Source organism: Dermacentor variabilis, chromosome 4 (genome assembly GCF_050947875.1).
Source record: "Dermacentor variabilis isolate Ectoservices chromosome 4, ASM5094787v1, whole genome shotgun sequence".
In the NCBI taxonomy this organism is placed as follows: Eukaryota; Metazoa; Arthropoda; class Arachnida; order Ixodida; family Ixodidae; genus Dermacentor; species Dermacentor variabilis.
In genome coordinates this window covers 96,567,208-96,586,978 of record NC_134571.1, presented here as the reverse complement: position 1 = coordinate 96,586,978, position 19,771 = coordinate 96,567,208, and the positions used below count along the sequence as shown (strand labels likewise).

At 49.6% G+C, this 19,771-nt stretch overlaps 1 protein-coding gene across 2 annotated transcripts in view; it reads left to right on the top strand.

The window, feature by feature from the left end:
- LOC142579546 (epidermal retinol dehydrogenase 2) overlaps window positions 1-19,771 on the top strand; it is an 89,446-nt gene that overhangs the window by 30,459 nt on the left and 39,216 nt on the right. For both annotated transcript variants that reach the window (XM_075689879.1, XM_075689880.1), the window contains exon 2: window positions 17,727-18,088. In XM_075689879.1, the coding sequence (XP_075545994.1) occupies window positions 17,727-18,088 (362 nt within the window). The remainder of the gene's footprint in view (window positions 1-17,726; window positions 18,089-19,771) is intronic.

Genomic DNA, 19,771 nt, shown 5'->3' with positions numbered 1-19,771 from the left:
GCAGGTGCATACAATGGCACGCTAAACGCAGTACATTGTATGCGCTCCCGGAAATACACGCGCTCACGCGTAGACAAACGTGTAACTTGAATGAGTGCCAGTCGGTTTACCTTGTGTTTTGTCGCAAAAGAGATGAACAGGTGTAAACCGCTCGACGTGAGGCCGCGCGTTATCTTTACCTCTGCACGGCACGCCTCTCGGTGCTTTAAACGGAGGCCAAGGACGTCGCTCGTTATCTTCGGCATCGAGACGGGCGCTTGCGTAATCTACGTGCTCCCGCTGTTGCGGCTGTTACCAGCTCTACTGGGAAGGGCAGTCGAGGCGGCGTTACGTAAGTGATGCAAGAGTAACTGTGGGATGCCGCGTGCTTGCGCCTTTTCGCGGGAACTGGCACTGCACTTATGCGCGATGGCTGCCCTACGTAGCTTCGCTTGCTATCTCTCACTTTCTTTCCCCGTCCTCTTCTGCAGTATGCTTACGTTATATATATATATATATATATATATATATATATATATATATATATATATATATATATATATATATGCTTTAACTTCACCCAGGCTTGGGAAGGCGACCGCGTCTCTTACTTATACGGCATGCACGTGTAGCGAAGTGACGCAGCCGTGAGATATCAGACGCATCAACTCACCAGGGAGACGGAAGAAGAATGGGGATGAGCTCTGGCAGGGGAAAGTCCAAATCCGCAGGTACGACGACGAGAGTAACATTTAAATAACTAGGTTTATTCACTTGGCATCTGCCGTAAGTTTAAACTGTACAAAAATATCTACAAGCAAAACGATGTCATACCCGTCGTCGTCGGCCTGCCTGACCGGCCTGGTCTCCCCTGGTGAAGATGCGCCGTCTGCTGCTGTCTACTTGCTCACCCTAAACTACCCCAAACTATTCCTTAAATAAGATTCCCCAGCATCCAAGAGACACTTTTCTCCACCAATGGGCTACTTCGTTACTCAGACCAATCAGGCAAGCCGACATCATCCAATAAGCGGCAGAGTTCAAGGGGTCAAGAAATGGTCGCGTCAACACTCTGCACACAAAAGCACTCTGACCATAACTAATCGGCTTTTGACAGCCGAGCGTGAGAAGACGACGCGACATGTGCAGGTGTGACGTCAGGTGCGGCGGGGGCGGCGGCCGCGCGGCAGCACTGTCCGCGGCGCCGTCGAGGTACAAAGGTTTGCCCCGCGTCAAGGACCCCACAAAATTCCCCGAAAGACAGCAAAGAAGGCCGCGTTACATTGTCTTCGCGACACCTCCCCCCTACGGAAAAGAGTGTCCCACTCGTTACAAATCATTACTACAAAATAAAACATGGCTCAAGAAGTTAAACGCGCACATTAGGGATTCATATAAAGAACTGAAGTATCCGTAAGGAAGATTTAGCATCACGTAAAACAAAACAAACAAGTTTAGACAAAATGGAAACAAAATGCACAAGACAAGAAACAAAGTTCATTCGCGCGCGCTACACAATAAAATTAACAATGAAGGTTATACGCTTTCGTTGTGATACACATCAGTGTCCGTGTCGTAAGCAGTGCTAGTTCTCGGATCGGCCTCGTTGTGGAATGTCTTCCAGTCGGAGTAAAGTTCAGTCCCATCGTCCGAGTCTTCTACGACGCGCACTCTTTCACAAGTCTCTGTCTCGTACACACGATCACTACGCGAACCGCACTCGCGCACACCACCATTCAAATCGCACTCGCGCACAGCACCACTTGGATCACACACCTCCTCTCGATGTCCGTCAACAGACTCGTCGTCCGCGTCGTCATTATCCGAGCACTGTCTGACGTGGCACGGTTTTAAGCGCGCAACATTAACAACGTCGCGTTTTTTGCCAGTTCTATCCACTATCTCCCAGTTGTTCTCGCCGATTCGCCTAACAAGACGGAAAGGCCCGTGCTATCGGTGAAGGAGTTTTGTTGTCTTTCCCCGAGCTCTGAAGGGAGTCCACAAGTACACCAAGTCCCCCGCATGGTAGTTTGCACTTCGTCGTTTAGCGTCGTAACTACGTTTGTTCTTTACTTGCTGACGCCTCTCCCGTTCGGTCACTAGCTCGCGAGCACGCTGCAGCCGGAGGGCCACTTTCCTGGCGTCCAGTGTGCAGTCGAAACCGCGTTCCGCGCCTAGCGCCACATCTATAGGAAGTGTGGGCTCATGTCCGTGAAGAAGAAAGAATGGGGTGAACCCGGTGGTCTCGTGGGTAGAAGAATTGTATGCAAAGAGCACGTACGGAAGAAATTCGTCCCAGTCGCGATGGTGCGAAGAAACGTACATGCTGAGCATATCGGCCAACGTGCGGTTGAAGCGCTCGCACAAGCCGTTCGCTTGAGGATGGTACGCTGTAGTAGTGGCATGCTCGCTACCTATAAGTCGGAAAATTTCTTCAGTCAGGTTGGCGACAAAATGCTGCCCCCGATCTGTTATCACTTTTTCTGGTGCCCCATGGCGTAAGACAATTTGCTCGACGAAGGCTTTAGCAGCTTCTGCAGCAGTGGCCGCTGTACATGCGACAGCCTCGACCCATTTCGTGTGGTAGTCAGTAACCACGAGGATGTAGCGGTTTCCTGCTTTGCTTTTAGTGAAAGGGCCAAGAAAATCCATGCCCACTTGTTGGAAAGGGCGACTTGCAGGTGGGATCGGCTGGCTTTCTGTGGGCGAGCGGCTGTTTCTGGCACTCAGAGCAGGATAGGACGTACTTGTTGACATGGGAAAACATCTTTGGCCAGAAATAGCGGCTGCGAATTTTCTCCCATGTGCGCTTGACACCGAGGTGGCCTGCCGTGATGTCGTCATGGCAGTGCCTCAGAACCTCCGATCTCAAACACTTGGGGACAACGAGTGCTGCGCGATCTTCCTGAAAGCCTTTCGCTCTTCTGTACAATACACCGTCGACCAGCCGAAAGCTCCGTGCCGTTCTTTTCGTTTTTCTGGCAACGGGCGCACTCGGCTGCTCTAGGTGTTGTAATACTTCTCGCATCCATGAATCCTCTCTCTGCCTTTCGCCGATGTCCACATGATCCAGCACGAGCAACGGTAAGGGATTTTCTTCGCTTGCTGGTGCGGAATCATGCGGAAGTCGGGAAAGAGTGTCGGATTTGCTTTGCTCAAAGTTAGAGCGCTGCTCCTTCCCCTGGGGTCCGTTTTCCTGGAGCCATTGCCGGCACTGGGGCGCAAAGTGGCCGATGCGGTCGCATAACTGGCAGCGTGGTCGCTCGTCGTCGTCACGGGTATTTTTCGCTGGCCAAGGCACTGGAGGACGACGTACATCTTGTTCGATACCTTTCAGGCGGTCAAATAATGAGGCTATAGAGTCCGCGATCGTCCTCAAGTCCCTGTCGCGGTCGGTGGCCTCTCGCGGGCAGTGACGCTCTGCCGCAGCGCAGGAGGCGAGACATGTTGGAGGCGGCTGCACTGTTGCTCCAGCGGGGGTCACTCCCGCGAAGGGTGCCGCGGCGAGTGGGTACCACGACTGCTGGCCGGCAGGGAGGTGGGTGCCGATCGCTTCTGGTTGGTATGCACGTGTCATCAAAAAAGCTGCCCAATCAATTCGGCGTAAAATTTCAAGGAAAGCAGAGCAGCTGTCCGGGTTTGCAATAAGGATTTTTTCCATCACGTCCGGACGCAATCCGCGCGTAAGGTGCCGCATCCGCTCCTCTTCCGTCATAGATGGATTGGCTCTGGCGCACAGCTGCACAACGTCATAATAATAATCTTCGAGAGATTCTGATGGCAGCTGCGTTCGGTTTTGGAGCCGCAAATATGCGATCTCAACTGAGTGACGACTTGTGAAGGATGTTTTTAAGAGTGTCGCCCACTCTTCCCATGTATTAGGGGCACCCGTTAGAATTTGTGTGGTGTGCCACTTTTTCGCATTGCCATCTAATGCCAAATATAAAAATTTTGCTTTCGTCCCTTCATCCCAGTTGTTGAGGGAGGCTACGTGTTCGTAGCAAAGCAGCCACTCGGTTATTGACTCTTCCGGTGTGCCTCTAAAGACTGGCGGTCCGACGAAAGGTTTAGCTTGAGGGGTCGACATGGTAGCGAGAACAGTAGGGGGTTCGGTTATATTCGAGCTGTTAGAGCCGGGTTCTTGGGGTTTGTTGCCACGGCCCATGATATTAGTGCGTGGCCTTCGGTACCCAGCACACTCCACCACTTTGTAGCGAAGTGACGCAGCCGTGAGATATCAGACGCATCAACTCACCAGGGAGACGGAAGAAGAATGGGGATGAGCTCTGGCAGGGGAAAGTCCAAATCCGCAGGTACGACGACGAGAGTAACATTTAAATAACTAGGTTTATTCACTTGGCATCTGCCGTAAGTTTAAACTGTACAAAAATATCTACAAGCAAAACGATGTCATACCCGTCGTCGTCGGCCTGCCTGACCGGCCTGGTCTCCCCTGGTGAAGATGCGCCGTCTGCTGCTGTCTACTTGCTCACCCTAAACTACCCCAAACTATTCCTTAAATAAGATTCCCCAGCATCCAAGAGACACTTTTCTCCACCAATGGGCTACTTCGTTACTCAGACCAATCAGGCAAGCCGACATCATCCAATAAGCGGCAGAGTTCAAGGGGTCAAGAAATGGTCGCGTCAACACTCTGCACACAAAAGCACTCTGACCATAACTAATCGGCTTTTGACAGCCGAGCGTGAGAAGACGACGCGACATGTGCAGGTGTGACGTCAGGTGCGGCGGGGGCGGCGGCCGCGCGGCAGCACTGTCCGCGGCGCCGTCGAGGTACAAAGGTTTGCCCCGCGTCAAGGACCCCACAAAATTCCCCGAAAGACAGCAAAGAAGGCCGCGTTACATTGTCTTCGCGACACACGGTTCATTGGAGATCCATAATGAGTGGTAGTACGACTGCCTATCTTCCTTTCGCTTCCCTCCCCCCTCTCCTCCTCATGTTTTGTATTCTGGCGACATTCGGGTTTCATGAAATATGCATGATATTTCTCCAGCAAGTGGAGGCGGCCGCCGAGCCTGCGTAAGTTTAATGCGATAGTAAAGCGGAACGCTCAACGCAGTGCACCCAAGGTTCGCAAGGAAAACGGAACGGTCGCTTGGCCACAGAGAAACATTCCGCACGAGGCAGGACGAAGAACGACGAATCCCACTGGCGACAACATTTAACCGTTCTCTCTATTTGTTTTTTGTCTTTGTTTTTTTGACGTCATAATTTGTCTCGTGTGTCTTGGCTTATGCCAACTCCCATGAGGAATGTCGGTGTAACATGTAAGTCTTCTGCTTAGGTTGTAACCGGCGGAGTCGCTTAGTGACTATAGGTAGTTCGGTGCTGATCCCGAGGTCGCGCGATCGAATCCTGGCCTCGGCGACCGCATTCCGATGGGGACAAAATGCGAGAACACCCATGTACTTGTTAGATTTAGGTGCACGTTAAAGAACCCCAGGAAGTCCAAATTCCCGGAGTCCCTCCCTACAGCGTACCTCATAATCAGATGAGGTACAGAGCGCAACTCTATACGGGTTTTTATTTTGCAATATATTGGCTGGCACGGGCAATCTGTCACGTGTGGCGCGTTCCAAAGGGAGCGAAGGGGGGCGCGTCTGCGTCGCTAGTCGGGAGATCGCGAGAGGCAGCGCGTGGGTGACGCGTGGGTGCGATTTACAGCATCCGCCGCAGGCGGACCTCCGCTCATGCAGCGCTTTGTTTCCATAGAGACGACGCGCGCTACTCTGGCGCCATATCGTAAAGCCATCGCCGCCCCACAGCCCGTCGTGCGCGCCACTATATACGCTTTTCGTCGCACGCTTTAGTTCCGTGTACGAACGACGAGTGCGGCCTTTCGTCGCGCAGAAGTCGTGGCACCAGTGTCAGCGGCAACAACACCCGAGGCGGCGTCGTCGCTCGCCATCGCTCCTTTCAGGACCAGCGATAGCGCAGTCCGTGATCTCTCCGCTCTTCCTCCTCCACCTTCCGTCTCGTAGTTCCGCTGCGCCCTACTCCTGCGTTTTCCTCCTCCTCTCTTCGCTATCGGCTTTCTTTCATCTTCCACTGCGCGTTCGCTTTCATTCTTCGCTGAACGCGTTCGCTCGGTTACGCCGCCGACGCTCGCCGAAGGAACGGGCTATTAAGAACTGCGCTCTAAAAAGCCTAACAGTGCGCCTGCCCACCGAAACCCAATTCACTTAAGCGGGGGTCGCGGTAATACTACATTTACACTTCGTTTTTCTTTAAATATGTATTTGCTTATGTTCGTTTCAACCGGATTGTAATCACTGTTGTTAAGCTGTCGCCTGGCGAAAGAGGCACCTATACAGTATATCACAAATTTCTTGAACGTTGTTAACCCTTCTATGTCGAAGATGGCGTGTTTGATCACATTGCACGCGCGCGTTGCGAGAGAGAGAGAGAGAGAAAAAAAACATTTATTCGGACCATCGAGGTGGTTGCTCTTGAGGTCGAGTGGGTGGTGTCCTCATTCCAGGACTCCACTGGCCATGGCTGCTCGTCGTACTTGCTGGACGAGAGCTTCTTGTCCCGCCGGGGTATCGCCGGTCAGCTGTACCTCCCACCACTCAAATAACGTGCTAGGCGTCTTTAAGTGTTGAGGTTTGCCCCCGCACTCCCACGAGATATGAAAGAGTGTAGGGCGTGTGTCGCCGCACCAGGGGCAGATGCCGCGATATGTATGTGGGAACATTTTACTGTATCTGTGTAGGTTATAGCGGTGAATCACATTCTCCAATGTACGCAAGCACCAGCAAGTTATACATCTGGAATGTACGGTGAGAAATGCTTAAGTGAAGGGCGAGCTCGACCGGTGGGTTAGATTCATTGACGGATGACCGCTCGCTCGCGGTCATCCGTGCAGCTATCGTTGTGATCGAGGTATGGATCGTTGTGTGACCTGGCTTTCTAGGCACAACTCCGCCCTACAAAAAAAAGTGTTCTTAACTTAACTGTTCTTAATTCACACTTTTGACAACGTTTCTGATTCTTCATTCACCCTCACTGCAAAGCGAAACTGCGAATGACGGAACGACGAAAGCGTTTGGAGACCCCTGCTAAGGCCATCGCCCATAGTGCTCCTATCGCGTCACGCGGCGCCTTTTAACGCAGTTCTTGCCTGTGCCGACTAACTTCCTTCTTTTTTTTTTTGCCTTCGTCACTTTTCCATTTTTTAAAATATGAAGATAAGCGCAACTTTAATATCTCCCAAGTAATAACGAGGCTCTTTATTCAAGCAAAACAAGTCTAAATGTTCTACCTCTTCATCCTTTGATTCAATGCCTGCCGGCTTTTTAAGGTAGTTACGTCTCCAGATATAGAGCCCATCCATAAGTTCCCTCGATACTGCTCGTGCAAAACAAGGAAGTGGCGCGATGGAGGCGCAAGGACGCGAATACGCGGAAGGCGCGTGTCAACCTGCATGCTTAGTCGTCTTAATTGTCGCCTGTATACACAGCGCGCGCCGCCGGCCGCATGCCAAGGAAGCTCGCACTTCCATCGTCCTTATCCCACATCGGGCACACAGCGTCGCTCTCTCCGCGTAGCCTTGTCGCCATCGCATACATATGCGTATATACGGCCGCTTCGTCCGTTTTCGACAATCGCTGCCTCCTCCACCTCCTCCTCGCGCCACGTGTACAGCTCGCGGGCGTGCGCATGCGCTGATTAGCGCCTATAAAGTCGGTCAGCTCGCTTGAGAGTTATGTCATTACCGCGCGCCGTCCTCTTTATGTGCTAAGGACGCGCGCGCCTGCGTGCGTGCGTGTGTGTGTGCGTGCGTGCGTGCGTGCGTGCGTGTGTGTGTGTGTGTGTGTGTGTGTGTGTGTGTGTGTGTGTGTGTGTGTGTGTGTGTGTGTGTGTGTGTGTGTGTGTGTGTGTGTGTGTGTGTGTGTGTGTGTGTGACACGGTGTGTATGCTATACAATGGACGGGCCGACGGCACTGACCGACTCTCGGTACCGTATCGCGCGTCTCGGTCTGTATCCACGCAAGCGGTTAAAGTCGTCCTTCCTTTTCTCCCTTTTTTCGCAGACCGCCAGACGGGCACAGTCATCAAGGTAGATGGTGCAGCAGCGCGCGTTGTAGGCTTTGCATTTGGTGTCGTTTGACGATTCACTGAAAAGAAAATTAACGTGAACAAGGACATACGCCTGGCAATGGTCCGAGGAAGGAGAAATGCGCGAGAAAGGACGGGCGACCAGGGGCAGGAAAGACTGGAGGACGGCTCACTAAAGCTCCCCAGTCTCTTCCTGTGAGCTCCTTCTGCTTCTTTTCCGTCGACCTTGTTTGCGCCGAGTTATTTCCACGAGGTTGCAAACACCGGTGCTTGAAGAGCTCTCGCCTCGAGTAGTTTTGTGGAGCGAAAGCTTGAATACCACGCAGTGTTCTCAGAATCCCGCGACTTCATTGAAAGCAAGGCTTTCAATTTGACCATGGTGTCGCCGTTGGCGCTGCATAGAATTGTAAGTGCTGTAAGTATACCATTATAAGTTTTTGATTTTTACATTCCCAAAATTCGGCATACTGTTTTTCATTTTAACTTGCATCAGAAAATTTGAACTGCTGATCACCATTCAAGTGTACCTATACGGCACTCGACAGTTACAGTGTGGTCGACAATAATTTCCTTCTCTTTTTTCTTTATTTATTTCAATAAACAACAAATTTTTAATAAGCAACCAATTACTATCGCTACACGCGCTGCCCACTTGTCAATATGCCCACACCTTGATGACGCCAACAAATAAATCAAATCAAACTGTCACTGCATTTACTCGTATGTATAATAATTCGCGTGTAAACATGCCAGGTTTTCCTTTTTCGGCGAATATATGGTTCACTAATTTTGTTGACGCCGAAACGTGCTAAACGACTACAGATCCTGGGAATCAAACTTCAGTTACACCCAGTCCATAGAATAACGGTTTTCGAGAAGCAGTCTATAGAGGGCATAACGCCATACAACGATGTCACTATGCAGGGATTCACAGTTAGTACGCTTGATATTCAAACACAGATAGAATGAGACGCACTACGCCGGTATAGAGGACCCACAAATGTTGGCGACGTTGCGATGGCGTGATGGGTGTCGGCTTGTGGTGCTCGGATGGTCAGGAGCGACGCGCCGTTAAAGACAGCGTGTTTTCAACTATATTTGAGGGGCGCTCATCGCGCGTCGCTTGCACCTTGGGCTGCGTCGCATATCCCGAAACATTCGCAGCGTCATAATGGTGTTAGTAAGGATATAGGATATTAAGCACTGAACACTTACACAGCGCGAAAGCAGCTTAACAAGCCAGAGAGCACTCAGGTTGATTGTATGTAAAGAGACAAGACAGTTCGATAAGAGGAAAAGCAAATATGGCCGCTTGGAGGACCGATACCGCTTGCTTGCAAACTCAACAAAGTCGGAACTCTTGAACCGCGAATGAAAAACTCTCGGAATTGAAACAAGCACCATCGCATATCTAGTCTGGACTTGCCGTTTGAGTTTGTTGCCGTTTATGTATCTCTAGTTTCTCACCCTTCCTGTTCTATGTGTCTTGAAATAGCGCCTTGCCTCTCGAAAATAAAGTTATCGCTCTTTACTGTGCTCACGAGTATTGTAGTTTTATGCGTACTGTTCACACGCGGCTTCCACATTGCGCGAAACCTACCAAGTTTACGCTTCAAGACTCAAACAGACTTGCATAGCACTGCTTTGCGTACGCAGGCCACTTGCGTCCCCCAATCTAACGCGTTCTATTACCTGGATCGCCGTTGTGTTTTGACCGACGGTGGAAAACAAGCAGTGGAAAGAAAAAAAAAACGCGTGAGCGCGCGCTTCTCAAGGTGGACCGGCACCCAAATGGCCGCGGTGGTCACGACGGCATCTTTTAGTACGTTTCGCTTTCCTGCTGTTCCATCAAACTTTCCAGCTCGGCTGGCGCTTAGAGGCCTCCCTTTAGCGGCCTCCCTTTAGCGGCCTTCCCGAAGCCATGCAGCGCTTCGTGATCTTTCGTGAACGCATTATTCTCAGGAGCGTCGCGTCGAGCATGGTTCTACTTTTACTTTTTTTTTTATTTCCGCAACCTTATTGTGTATGCAGGTCGGCGTAGATCATTTGCCAAGAACGAATGCGACCTCTCTGTGCTTACCCAGGCTCCTTATTGCCGTCAGCTGTGTCTACAGAACATCGTCATGAATCACTACAAGGAAAAAAAAAAGAAGAAACAAAATTAGAAAAAGAAAGAGAAAGAGCTGGAAAAGAAAGATCGCCTCGTTGCACCAGCTTTACCTGTTTTCGCAAATAGACGAACTACCGGTCTCTCCTCCAAGTGGATTTCCCGTGACAGACGACGCTGATTGGAAACACTCACGGCACATCATTCGCTACTGTAAGAAAAAAAAAGGAGAAAGGAGAGAAAGAAAGAAAGAAATAAAGAAGGAAAGAAGAAAAAGAAGCGAGAGAGAGAAAGAGAGAAAAGTCTTAGAAAAAAGGTAAAAAATCGAAATTGGTTTATCTGAGAACCGCGTGGTATTTAGAAAATAATGCTATCGTCTATGCTCTGCACGATGTCCCTTCACAAGATAGCTTTAGAAATAGGAGACTCAAGCGGCGGCAGGGCATATTCAAGTACCTCTATAGCGACACTGCACTTGCACAGAGCCAACACTCTGGCTCCTTTTCTGTTTATTTTTTTTCATTTTTGTGCCCGAGGTTGGCAGCATTTGCAAACTTGTGGTCCGCTATTTCTAAAGCTTTATAAGATCTGTCATACACTCGGGAATGTAGAGGGATAATTGAATGAGTGAAATATGCGAAGGTTATGCGATCGTTACCCCACCTGCGGCAAATTGTTTTTTTTTTCGTCCACTTTCATTTCCATTAAATTTATCGTTTCTTCATTTTATTTATTAAGCACAAGTAATTTCCTCTATGTTGTCCTTGGCGTCAGTGTTTGTTGGCTTCTTATGATATGAAATATTTACAGGAATTTGGGGACGCGGATGTCTCTAATTGCTTTTTCATATTCCGTTCCGTGTGTCATTGCGTCCATATGTGTTTCTATCTGTCACTGTGCATGCTGCGCTTGCGATTTCGTGCGTCATCGGCGCGTTTTTTTTTTTTTTCCCCTCTGCGACTTTAGAAGCCGCCGCGAGTCTCCGCTAATGGCTTCGTTCGCGTGCACTTTTGTTTTCCTACTGCCGTTGGGCCGAAATTGCACCTCTTAGCTTTGTTTTTATTATTATTATTATTACATTTTTTTCCCCTCACGCAGTCTTACATCGCTTATGGAGATGACGGAATCGAGGAAAGACGGAGGAGATCGCGCAGACTTGCGTGTCCCGTCGACCGTAGCTTCAGTTAGAGGTTTCCGACGAGCAGAACGTAAGGACTCACTCATGTCAGTACGAGCTGCAGGAATCCGTGCACCTTCGATATTCACGCATGTGTCCCTCCTGAGCACGGGCGGGGCCAGTCGCTAATGGCACTATAGTAAGCGTCCTCACGTACACGAATGGACAACTTCGATCGTTTGCTGCGCAGCGATCGATGCCGTTGTGTGTATCTCGCGTGTACACTTGCATAGTTGGACGGCGATCGCTTGTGTTCCCGCGGCATCGTGTCACTGTCCATGAGTAGTCGCGCGCGTGGTCTGTAGCGTGACATTTCCTGCCTATGTACCGGTGAGGTATGAGTCGTCAATACACCATCCCGCGGTCATTTCGGGTGAACTGCTGGAGCGACAGCCACGGGAACTCGGTATACATAGCCTTGACGCATGGTCATCTTCGCTTTCCTGCATCGTGCCACACGAGTGTGGATAGCATCGAGGTGCTTCCGTTCGAGTTCCTCTTTCTTTTTTTTTTTTTCCCATCGAAGGAGTTTGGTGTTGCGAGCTCTATGTAGAATACGGCTTTATATGGGGGTCGCTAAAACACTGGCTTTTCTTAACCGCGGACTAGAGCTATATCACGTGACACGATCACCGACAAATGAGTGAAATGCGGTTCTTTGACCGTGTCCCAGCGTTCTGACTGGCCACTTTAGGAATACTTTTTGTAGACTTGGGACGGTATTCGCAAAATTTTCTTACGCTGAAACTGTGCGCAAGAGCGGATGCTACCCACTCGTGATGCTGGACATACTAGCGAAGGTGGCCGGCCAATGACAAAGCAGGACTTAAGAACGAAAAAGTTTTGCGAATTCGGCCAGTGGTTCGGCTCGATGACACTGACATAATCGATCGGTGTGTTGCGACTTCCCGAAGGCACGCATGTTTTATAACGAAGGAAGACCCAGAGGAAGGTTCCGGCAATATTTTTTGCCAGCTGGGTTTCTTCAACGTGCAACAAACCGTTTTAGCATCGCGTCTAAATCGTCGCGACTAGAAAGAAAACAAACCCACCAACTCGTGCTCAGCAGTAGGACGCCGTCGCCGCTGAACTGTGCCACCGCCCGCGTTACACTCAGAAAATTACGGTGATTCGATATTATGGCTTTGGTGGGCGCGTGAACGGCGAGACAATACGAGCGAATCAGGATCGAACGAAAACGATCGTCTCTTATTATTCAATAAAAATTAGTGCTGGGCAAGTTGGGGATGCATTCTTTAAAACTGATGGCAGCGCTAAAATGGGACGAACACACGGTGAAAAGACGACACGACGACGAGGGAACGTTTCCTCGTCGTAGTGTGTTTTCACCGTGTGTTCACCCATTTTATCGCTACCATCAGTTTTAAAGTCTCTTATTCGGATTTGCCTCATGATAAAACGAGCCCCAGCAAATCAATGTGCCTGACGATAGGCTCGAAGCAAGTCGAACGCGTCGGCATACAGCTGCATACTTAACCAGCGTGCTTATCTTTCTGTCTCTCAGCTTTATTTTCAAACTGAGGGCAAAGATAGCGATTGACTGCGGGCCACATTTAGCGCGCTAAATGGTCTGCACGATTTTGAGGCGAGCTGTACTTAAAAAGTTTATCATAAGTCCGGCTTCCTTCCGAGCGTTTGATGGTTGCCGAGAAAAAGGAAACGCTCGGATGGTGTTCTGTATCCGTTTCGGCGGGGCCGACTAGCTTTTATTCACAGGGCTTAGATCTTGCGTGACACGTTGCACGCCCAAATGTATACTTGATTCCCTCAGCCGTGCCGCTAACGAATGCTTCGCGACCGTCGATTACAAGTGGAAAGAGAGAGCGGGAGGAAGAATAAGGAATAATTAACGGGGCGCTCGATTGAAAGCACTCGCGCGATGCTCATCTTCCATTAACATCGGTTAGTTCGCAGCCGTGTCTCACGCGTGTTTGACACGCTGGGCTGACTCGTTGCTCCTGCTTTCGAATTTCTGCATTTCTTCCCCCCTCTATCTATCTATCTATCTATCTATCTATCTATCTATCTATCTATCTATCTATCTATCTATCTATCTATCTATCTATCTATCTATCTATCTATCTATCTATCTATCTATCTATCTATCTATCACACACACACACACACACACACACACACACACACACACACACACACACACACACACACACACACACACACACACACACACACACACACACACACACACACACACACACACACACACACACACACACACACACACACACACACACACACACTTCTTTTCGATGCACCAGTGCATCTCTGACTCATTGGCTGGTGACTCAGGTGACAAACTGAGGCAAAGCATGACAGAAGTCTCAGCCACGACATTATCCTACACGCTCAGACAAAAATAAATATGAGCAAATGTAACTCGAGTATACAGAAACATGAAAGGAGCGAGGGTCACGTTCCGTTACTTTCTTTCCCAAATTCCTTGGTTAACAGCCCGGCTCACGGATTGCTTTCGTGTTGCTATCGTTCCACGGTGAGCCAGTTAGGCATGCCGTGTGCAGTGTGGCGTGCACAAATATCCCCCGATTTGTTTTTGCTGCAGCTTATTCGCGTTGATCCCGTGTCTGTATCTTACTCTTCTATCTCCATCAGGCACGGTGTTTTAGTTACATATTTTTTCCCCAAGCTTCTTCCCCGTTCGGAAAGGAATTCGCACCGCCACGAGCAGGAAAACCATGAAGAAACTCGCATATCCTTCCTCAGTTTAGCGAAGTCGTGGCGTCGCCGAAGCGCACACTCAGACGCGGACGCATATTTAATGGCCGGTTTCTAGGAAGGAAGCGAGACAGCTCCTGCTCGCTTATACGCGCAAGGAGTGCGGTAAATGGTCGGGTTGCTGTACCCGAGTCGCCGCCGACGAGCCGTGACGAATCGATGGATTCTTGTCGGTGCCCGCCACATTAGATATTTATGTTTAAGCTGGGCACTGCATTAGCGAAGACATCTCGGACTTGGGAGCCTGACCTCGCAGTTCATCAGCTCAGAAAGCCATTCGAGCGCTTCTTCAGTACCTGAAGGCGACAAACTTGAGTGCCCGACTGTAGACCTGCTGCGCCTAGCTTAGTGCACGTGAAAGGGCGATATAGACTAATGTCCTTTCTCTCTCTCTTTCTTTCACTCCCCTTTCCCACATGTAGGGTAAGAAACTGGACTCAGTCTGGTTAACCTCCCTGTCTTTCCTTCCCCCCTTCTCTCTCTCTCTCGCTTGAACATCGCGCGCGTTAACCGACACTATGTATGCGTAAACCAGATACGCGATTATGTGAGGAATGATTTCCTGCCTTATCGTTCGTTATGTGAGTGCGATTTGTGTCGGTGCCTCTTTTCTGTGGTTTTCTTTCTCTTTTTTGTGCGTGGCGACCGGAACAACTGAAACTTTAGTAGAGCGCGTTTCTCTGCTTTGTTTGTTTCTTTCTTGCTTGCTGCAGAGCAAGAATCATCGTGAATTTGACGAAGACCAGACCCGGGCGAAACGCTAAACTCCCAATCGTGTACGTGTATCCTGCTACCACAGACAAAGTATGCACACAGTATACAAAAGTGGTTAACCACTCCTTTTTTATGTTAATATCATTATTTTTTATTATATTTCGTTCTGATCAATCAAATTTCGAACGGCTTCTTCATTTTCCTCTTTCTCCCTTTTATTTTCGCAAGCAGCCTAATGAATTTAGTCGACAAAGATTGCAAGTTCGCGTATGCAGGCTTTCTACGTACACGGATAATCTTCAGATAAAAAAAAAATATATCGGCCATAGATATTTTATGGAAATATCGAAAGGATGCTGCGGAGTCTTCGCTAATTCTCGAAGCATACTCTCGTACGCAGTGCCAGTAACTTTATTGCCGCCAGAGGGCCTCTCGCGCTATCAGCGCGTATGCAAGACACACGCGCTGCCGTCTTTCTGTTGGCACGGCCGCCTTTATGTTTCGCATACAAACGTTTTAACTAACGATGCCAAAGTTTTCCTTTTTTTCGTCTTTTTCTTTTCTTTTTTTTTGCGTTTTAGCGCGAGAAGTCCGGTTAGGCTAACGCCAGTTAGGTATGGTCAGCTATATTCGGTCGGGTTTATTAGGTCGGGAAAACTTGTACTGAATAACGATGTCATTTTTTTTTCGCATTGCGTTAGCACCATATACATAACTAGTTTCGTTCAGCTGCCATTAATAATGTCATAGACAATTGGCATTTGGCGTTTATTTCGGCTGCTGGGTTTTTCTTATGTTCAGCCGTATGCAGCACTTACGCACTTTTCTTCCCTTAACTTTGAATATTTTCTTATGCGTCTGAGGTTGGGAACAACGTGTAGCGGCCCATGTACTTCGTGTTATACCTGCGCTTCGCCGTAGCAGCCACGCTACATATATACGTCTAGTGGTTCAGAAGAAAGGAAGTGGGTGCCATTTTCTGCTACCCTTACGATGCTAAATGCCTTGCCGATACAAACATTAGCCAAGCGGTGTCGTTAACGATAAGACTTTGTTTTCCACGTCATTGAACGACTTTCCTCATAACCACAAGACAGTTACGATGTATTTTACTGGCTATTCAGATACACTTATAGGGAGTTCCATGCAACACGGTTGATAGGAGGTGTACCTAACTTGTAGGGCATGTGCCTATTGAATTGTGAGGAGAAGAGCACACCGTGCGCCATTGAAGAGACGGTATTTCAGGCATTTTTGGGTGGCAATCGCGCATATGGCATGAAGAGATAGGCGCACGAAGAGATAGGTACTCATCCTCACCCAGTTGTGGGTGAGGATGAGTACCTGGTCGCGTTCGTCCTACGAGTCGGGCGGATGTGGCGTTGATCCAACTCAGAGGCATAGAACAAGTACGCAAGCCAAACGTGCGACTCACTTTTGGCGTAGTGAATGACAGCGGCAAGATAACGTGACTGTGCTGCAAAATCCAATTTCGCGTCGAAGCTGCGGTCGAAGCCCAACCAATGTTCGCGACTCTTCCAGACAAAATGCCGCGGAGGCACCTATGGGGCGAGCGTTCGCGGGGCGCCGGATAGCGCTCGCCTGGATTACAAGGGACCGCCGTCCACAGTGGTGACGCGTGCACGCTTTGTTATGGCCGTGACCAGAAACGCTCTCATCTCGGCGATTCCTCTGACAATATGAGGCGCGGCGAGAGGACGGCGAGAAACAGGCCGAACGCATGGCTCGCTGGCTAGTCGAAGGCAACGTTGCTAACACAGTGCAGTAAAATAAAATTGTGAGCAGTCTCGAATAGGGCGCGAAGCAGTGACCAAGATAGCTGGTGCAACTCTGAAGAGCCTCCGATTGTAATATTGTTGATATTTCTGTTCCCTTCTTCACTTCGTTTTTCACGAAATGATGTTGTGTACTTGTAGTGTCGTCTCTAGTGCGAAAATGGTACGTACCTTACTTAGGGATTGACCAAGAACCAGATAGCACAGATATTGACGAAGGAACTGCACCGCGCCAAAGTTTCTTGCTTCCAAGTATTCTGTCCTCTTCTACAACCTTCCCAATTATCTTTTTTTCTTTTATGCGCTCTAGAAATCTTTCTAGGAATATTTTATGAATATACAATCAGCTTTTTTTTTCCCCCACAAATAGTGGCTTGGTTGCAACACATGTGCTAGGTTTCACTAGGCGCCTAGTCGCTTTCGCTGTGCGACATACAGCATGTGATGATCTGCGTTTCTAACTGGCCACATGCACATCACCTTGAGCCGCTCAAAGTACGCGTCCCTCAAACTTGCTGACACTTTAGAAAGAGCTTCGGGTGAAGCTCCGAAACCCCGTTCCTCACACGGTGGCTTTGTGTGCTTTATTGCATGTCGGCATTGTTGTCACTGTATACGTGACTTCATCTGTCTTTTTCTCCCCGTTGTCATAGAAAACCGACCCGCCGCTGTAACTCAGTGCCTGAGGCGTCCTGGCGCTGAGCCCGAGGTCGCGGGGTCCATTCCTGGCCTCGGCGGCCGCATTTCGATGGGGTGAAATGCAAAAGCGCTCGTGCACGTAGATCTAGGTGCACGTTACAGAACCTCAGGTGGCCAAAATCTATCCGGAGCCATCTGCTACGGCCTACCTCATGGACCCAGAATTGCTTTTGGACGTTAAACCCAATAAATAAATAAATAAATAAATAAATAAATAAATAAATAAATAAATAAATAAATAAATAAATAAAAAGTGCCTGCTGGGATTTATCGCTCACGGCCAACGCCGCCGACGCCGACGACACCGGCTTTTTTGCGACACGAGCTCCTTAACGCTGTCGCGTTAAAAATAAATCCCCTTGTTCAAGCCGTTTCCTTTCCTCCTTGTCTGCGCAGGTGGTGAAGGCGTTCCTTCCGGACATGATGGCCGCGAATCACGGCCACATCGTGTCGATCGCGTCGCTGGCCGGACTGGGCGGTGTGTGCCGGCTGACCGACTACTGCGGCTCCAAGTTCGCCGCGGTGGGCTTCCAGGAGTCGCTGGCCATGGAGATGGCCACCGAGGGCTGCACGGGCATTCGCTTCACCACCGTGTGCCCCTTCTTCATCAACACGGGCATGTTCGCCGGCGTGGAGCCGGGCGTGTTCGGCTTCCTGCGGCCCGAGTACGTGGCCGACGAGACGATCGAAGCGGTGCTCAGGGACAAGCCCCTGCTCATCATGCCCAGGGTCTTCTACTCGCTGGTCGCGCTTAAGACGTGAGTGCCCGGCAGCGCCACCTCGGACGCGGCTCTGCTCTCTCGTCTATATATAGACCGGGGAAACTTGAGTCGTGCGCACTTATTTATTAGCTCTTTCTTCCATATAGCTCGGATTTCGTGCATGCTGGTTTCACAAGACCACATGTACTCACTGGTGAGCTGATTGGTATAGTAAAAGACATAGAACACCACTGGCGCTCGACCATCGAGTGATGCATTTCAACCATCAACTGGTATTGGTCATGACAGCAAGAAGGTGGAAGCGCGCGGGAACGTCGCGAGAACTTGGAAGATGTAGCGGTCACGGCGCTGCGAACAATTTATTCTAAAAGCTATACTGGAACGACTTCTTTTAACCTACGACGTGGTTCAGAGAGATTTTGAGAAAGCGGTGTGAAGGACACGCGGTCGCTATGTGTCCGCCGACAGCGCCACCGCAAAGCACCTTTGGTTTTTATGTCCGTCAATTTTTTTTCTATATTGGCCCGCCCGCGAAGAAAGCACGACCGATGTAGCTACATCGGTCGTGGTTCCCTTTCCTAATTGTAGAGCCGTGCTCACGGTATACTGCGCTCTTGCGAAGCTATGACGGCGGCAGTCAATGCGAATCCGTTGAACGCAGTGTGTATATATATTTACCGCAGGCAAAGCGTTGGTCACCGAGAACCTTGCTTCATTCCAGGCGCTTCAGAAAAGAGACAAGGTAGACGCATACGCAGTCTACGGCAATAAAAAAAAGGCCGCAAGTACTGATTTCGACAAACCGTGTTTTTTTTCCCCAACATTTCAAACGAAGACGAGGCGTAAACGGCGTGCGCTAAATCTTTGCCATCGAACGTGATGTCATTATGCAAGCCACGTCGTTAGCATTCGACTCATAACATGCACTAGAAGTCAGTGATTCCCTGCTTACGTAAATGCTATAGAATTGTGCGCAATGCCTCTTATTGCTGAAACATACTGACGTCAGAAGTGCCATGCGCTGCCGTTATATCGGCAGCTCGCCTTGCGAGGAGACTAACGAAACAGTTGGGAAATGCCAAGTGTTGTCGCCATGTGGACACGCTACGTAAACATTAAGAACGGCTGGACGCAAGGCTAGATTTCAAAATGGAGCTACGCAGTTTTCCAGCAGCGATTTGAAGCGCCGTACAACTGGTTTGCGCTGCGCTCCTGGTTTGTCTAATCTGTGGGCAGGTGGGCCGATTGCCAGCTTTCATCATTCGGCATGTGCACTATTACCGAGTGCGCCTATAACACTCTGCGGATTGCGTTTGCGAGACGCTCGGAAGAGCACGTGTACTGCGATAGAAAAACGGTAGCCTAATTAGCCTCACACACCATTGGTGGCGTGACCACTCAGAAAGCAGGGAGTGCGCATCTGAAGTTTTTTTGTGCCTGTACGTTGCACTTCACTGCACGACACTGTACTCGTCCGTTGCACTGCACGCATGCTTGTGGCCTCTTAATTTGGCGCACACGCATGTTCGCGTTTAATTAACCCTTTGCCACACAAAATTAGGGATGTGAACAGCTGTAAGCGCTTTATTACTCTGAGGCACACTGTAGGAGGCAATTCATGTGTATATCGCGGGTGATACGGCGTCTAACAGAACAGTATGTGAGAACCAGCACTAAATCAAAAATAGTTTGCAAAACTGCGCTTTCAGAAGTACCTCC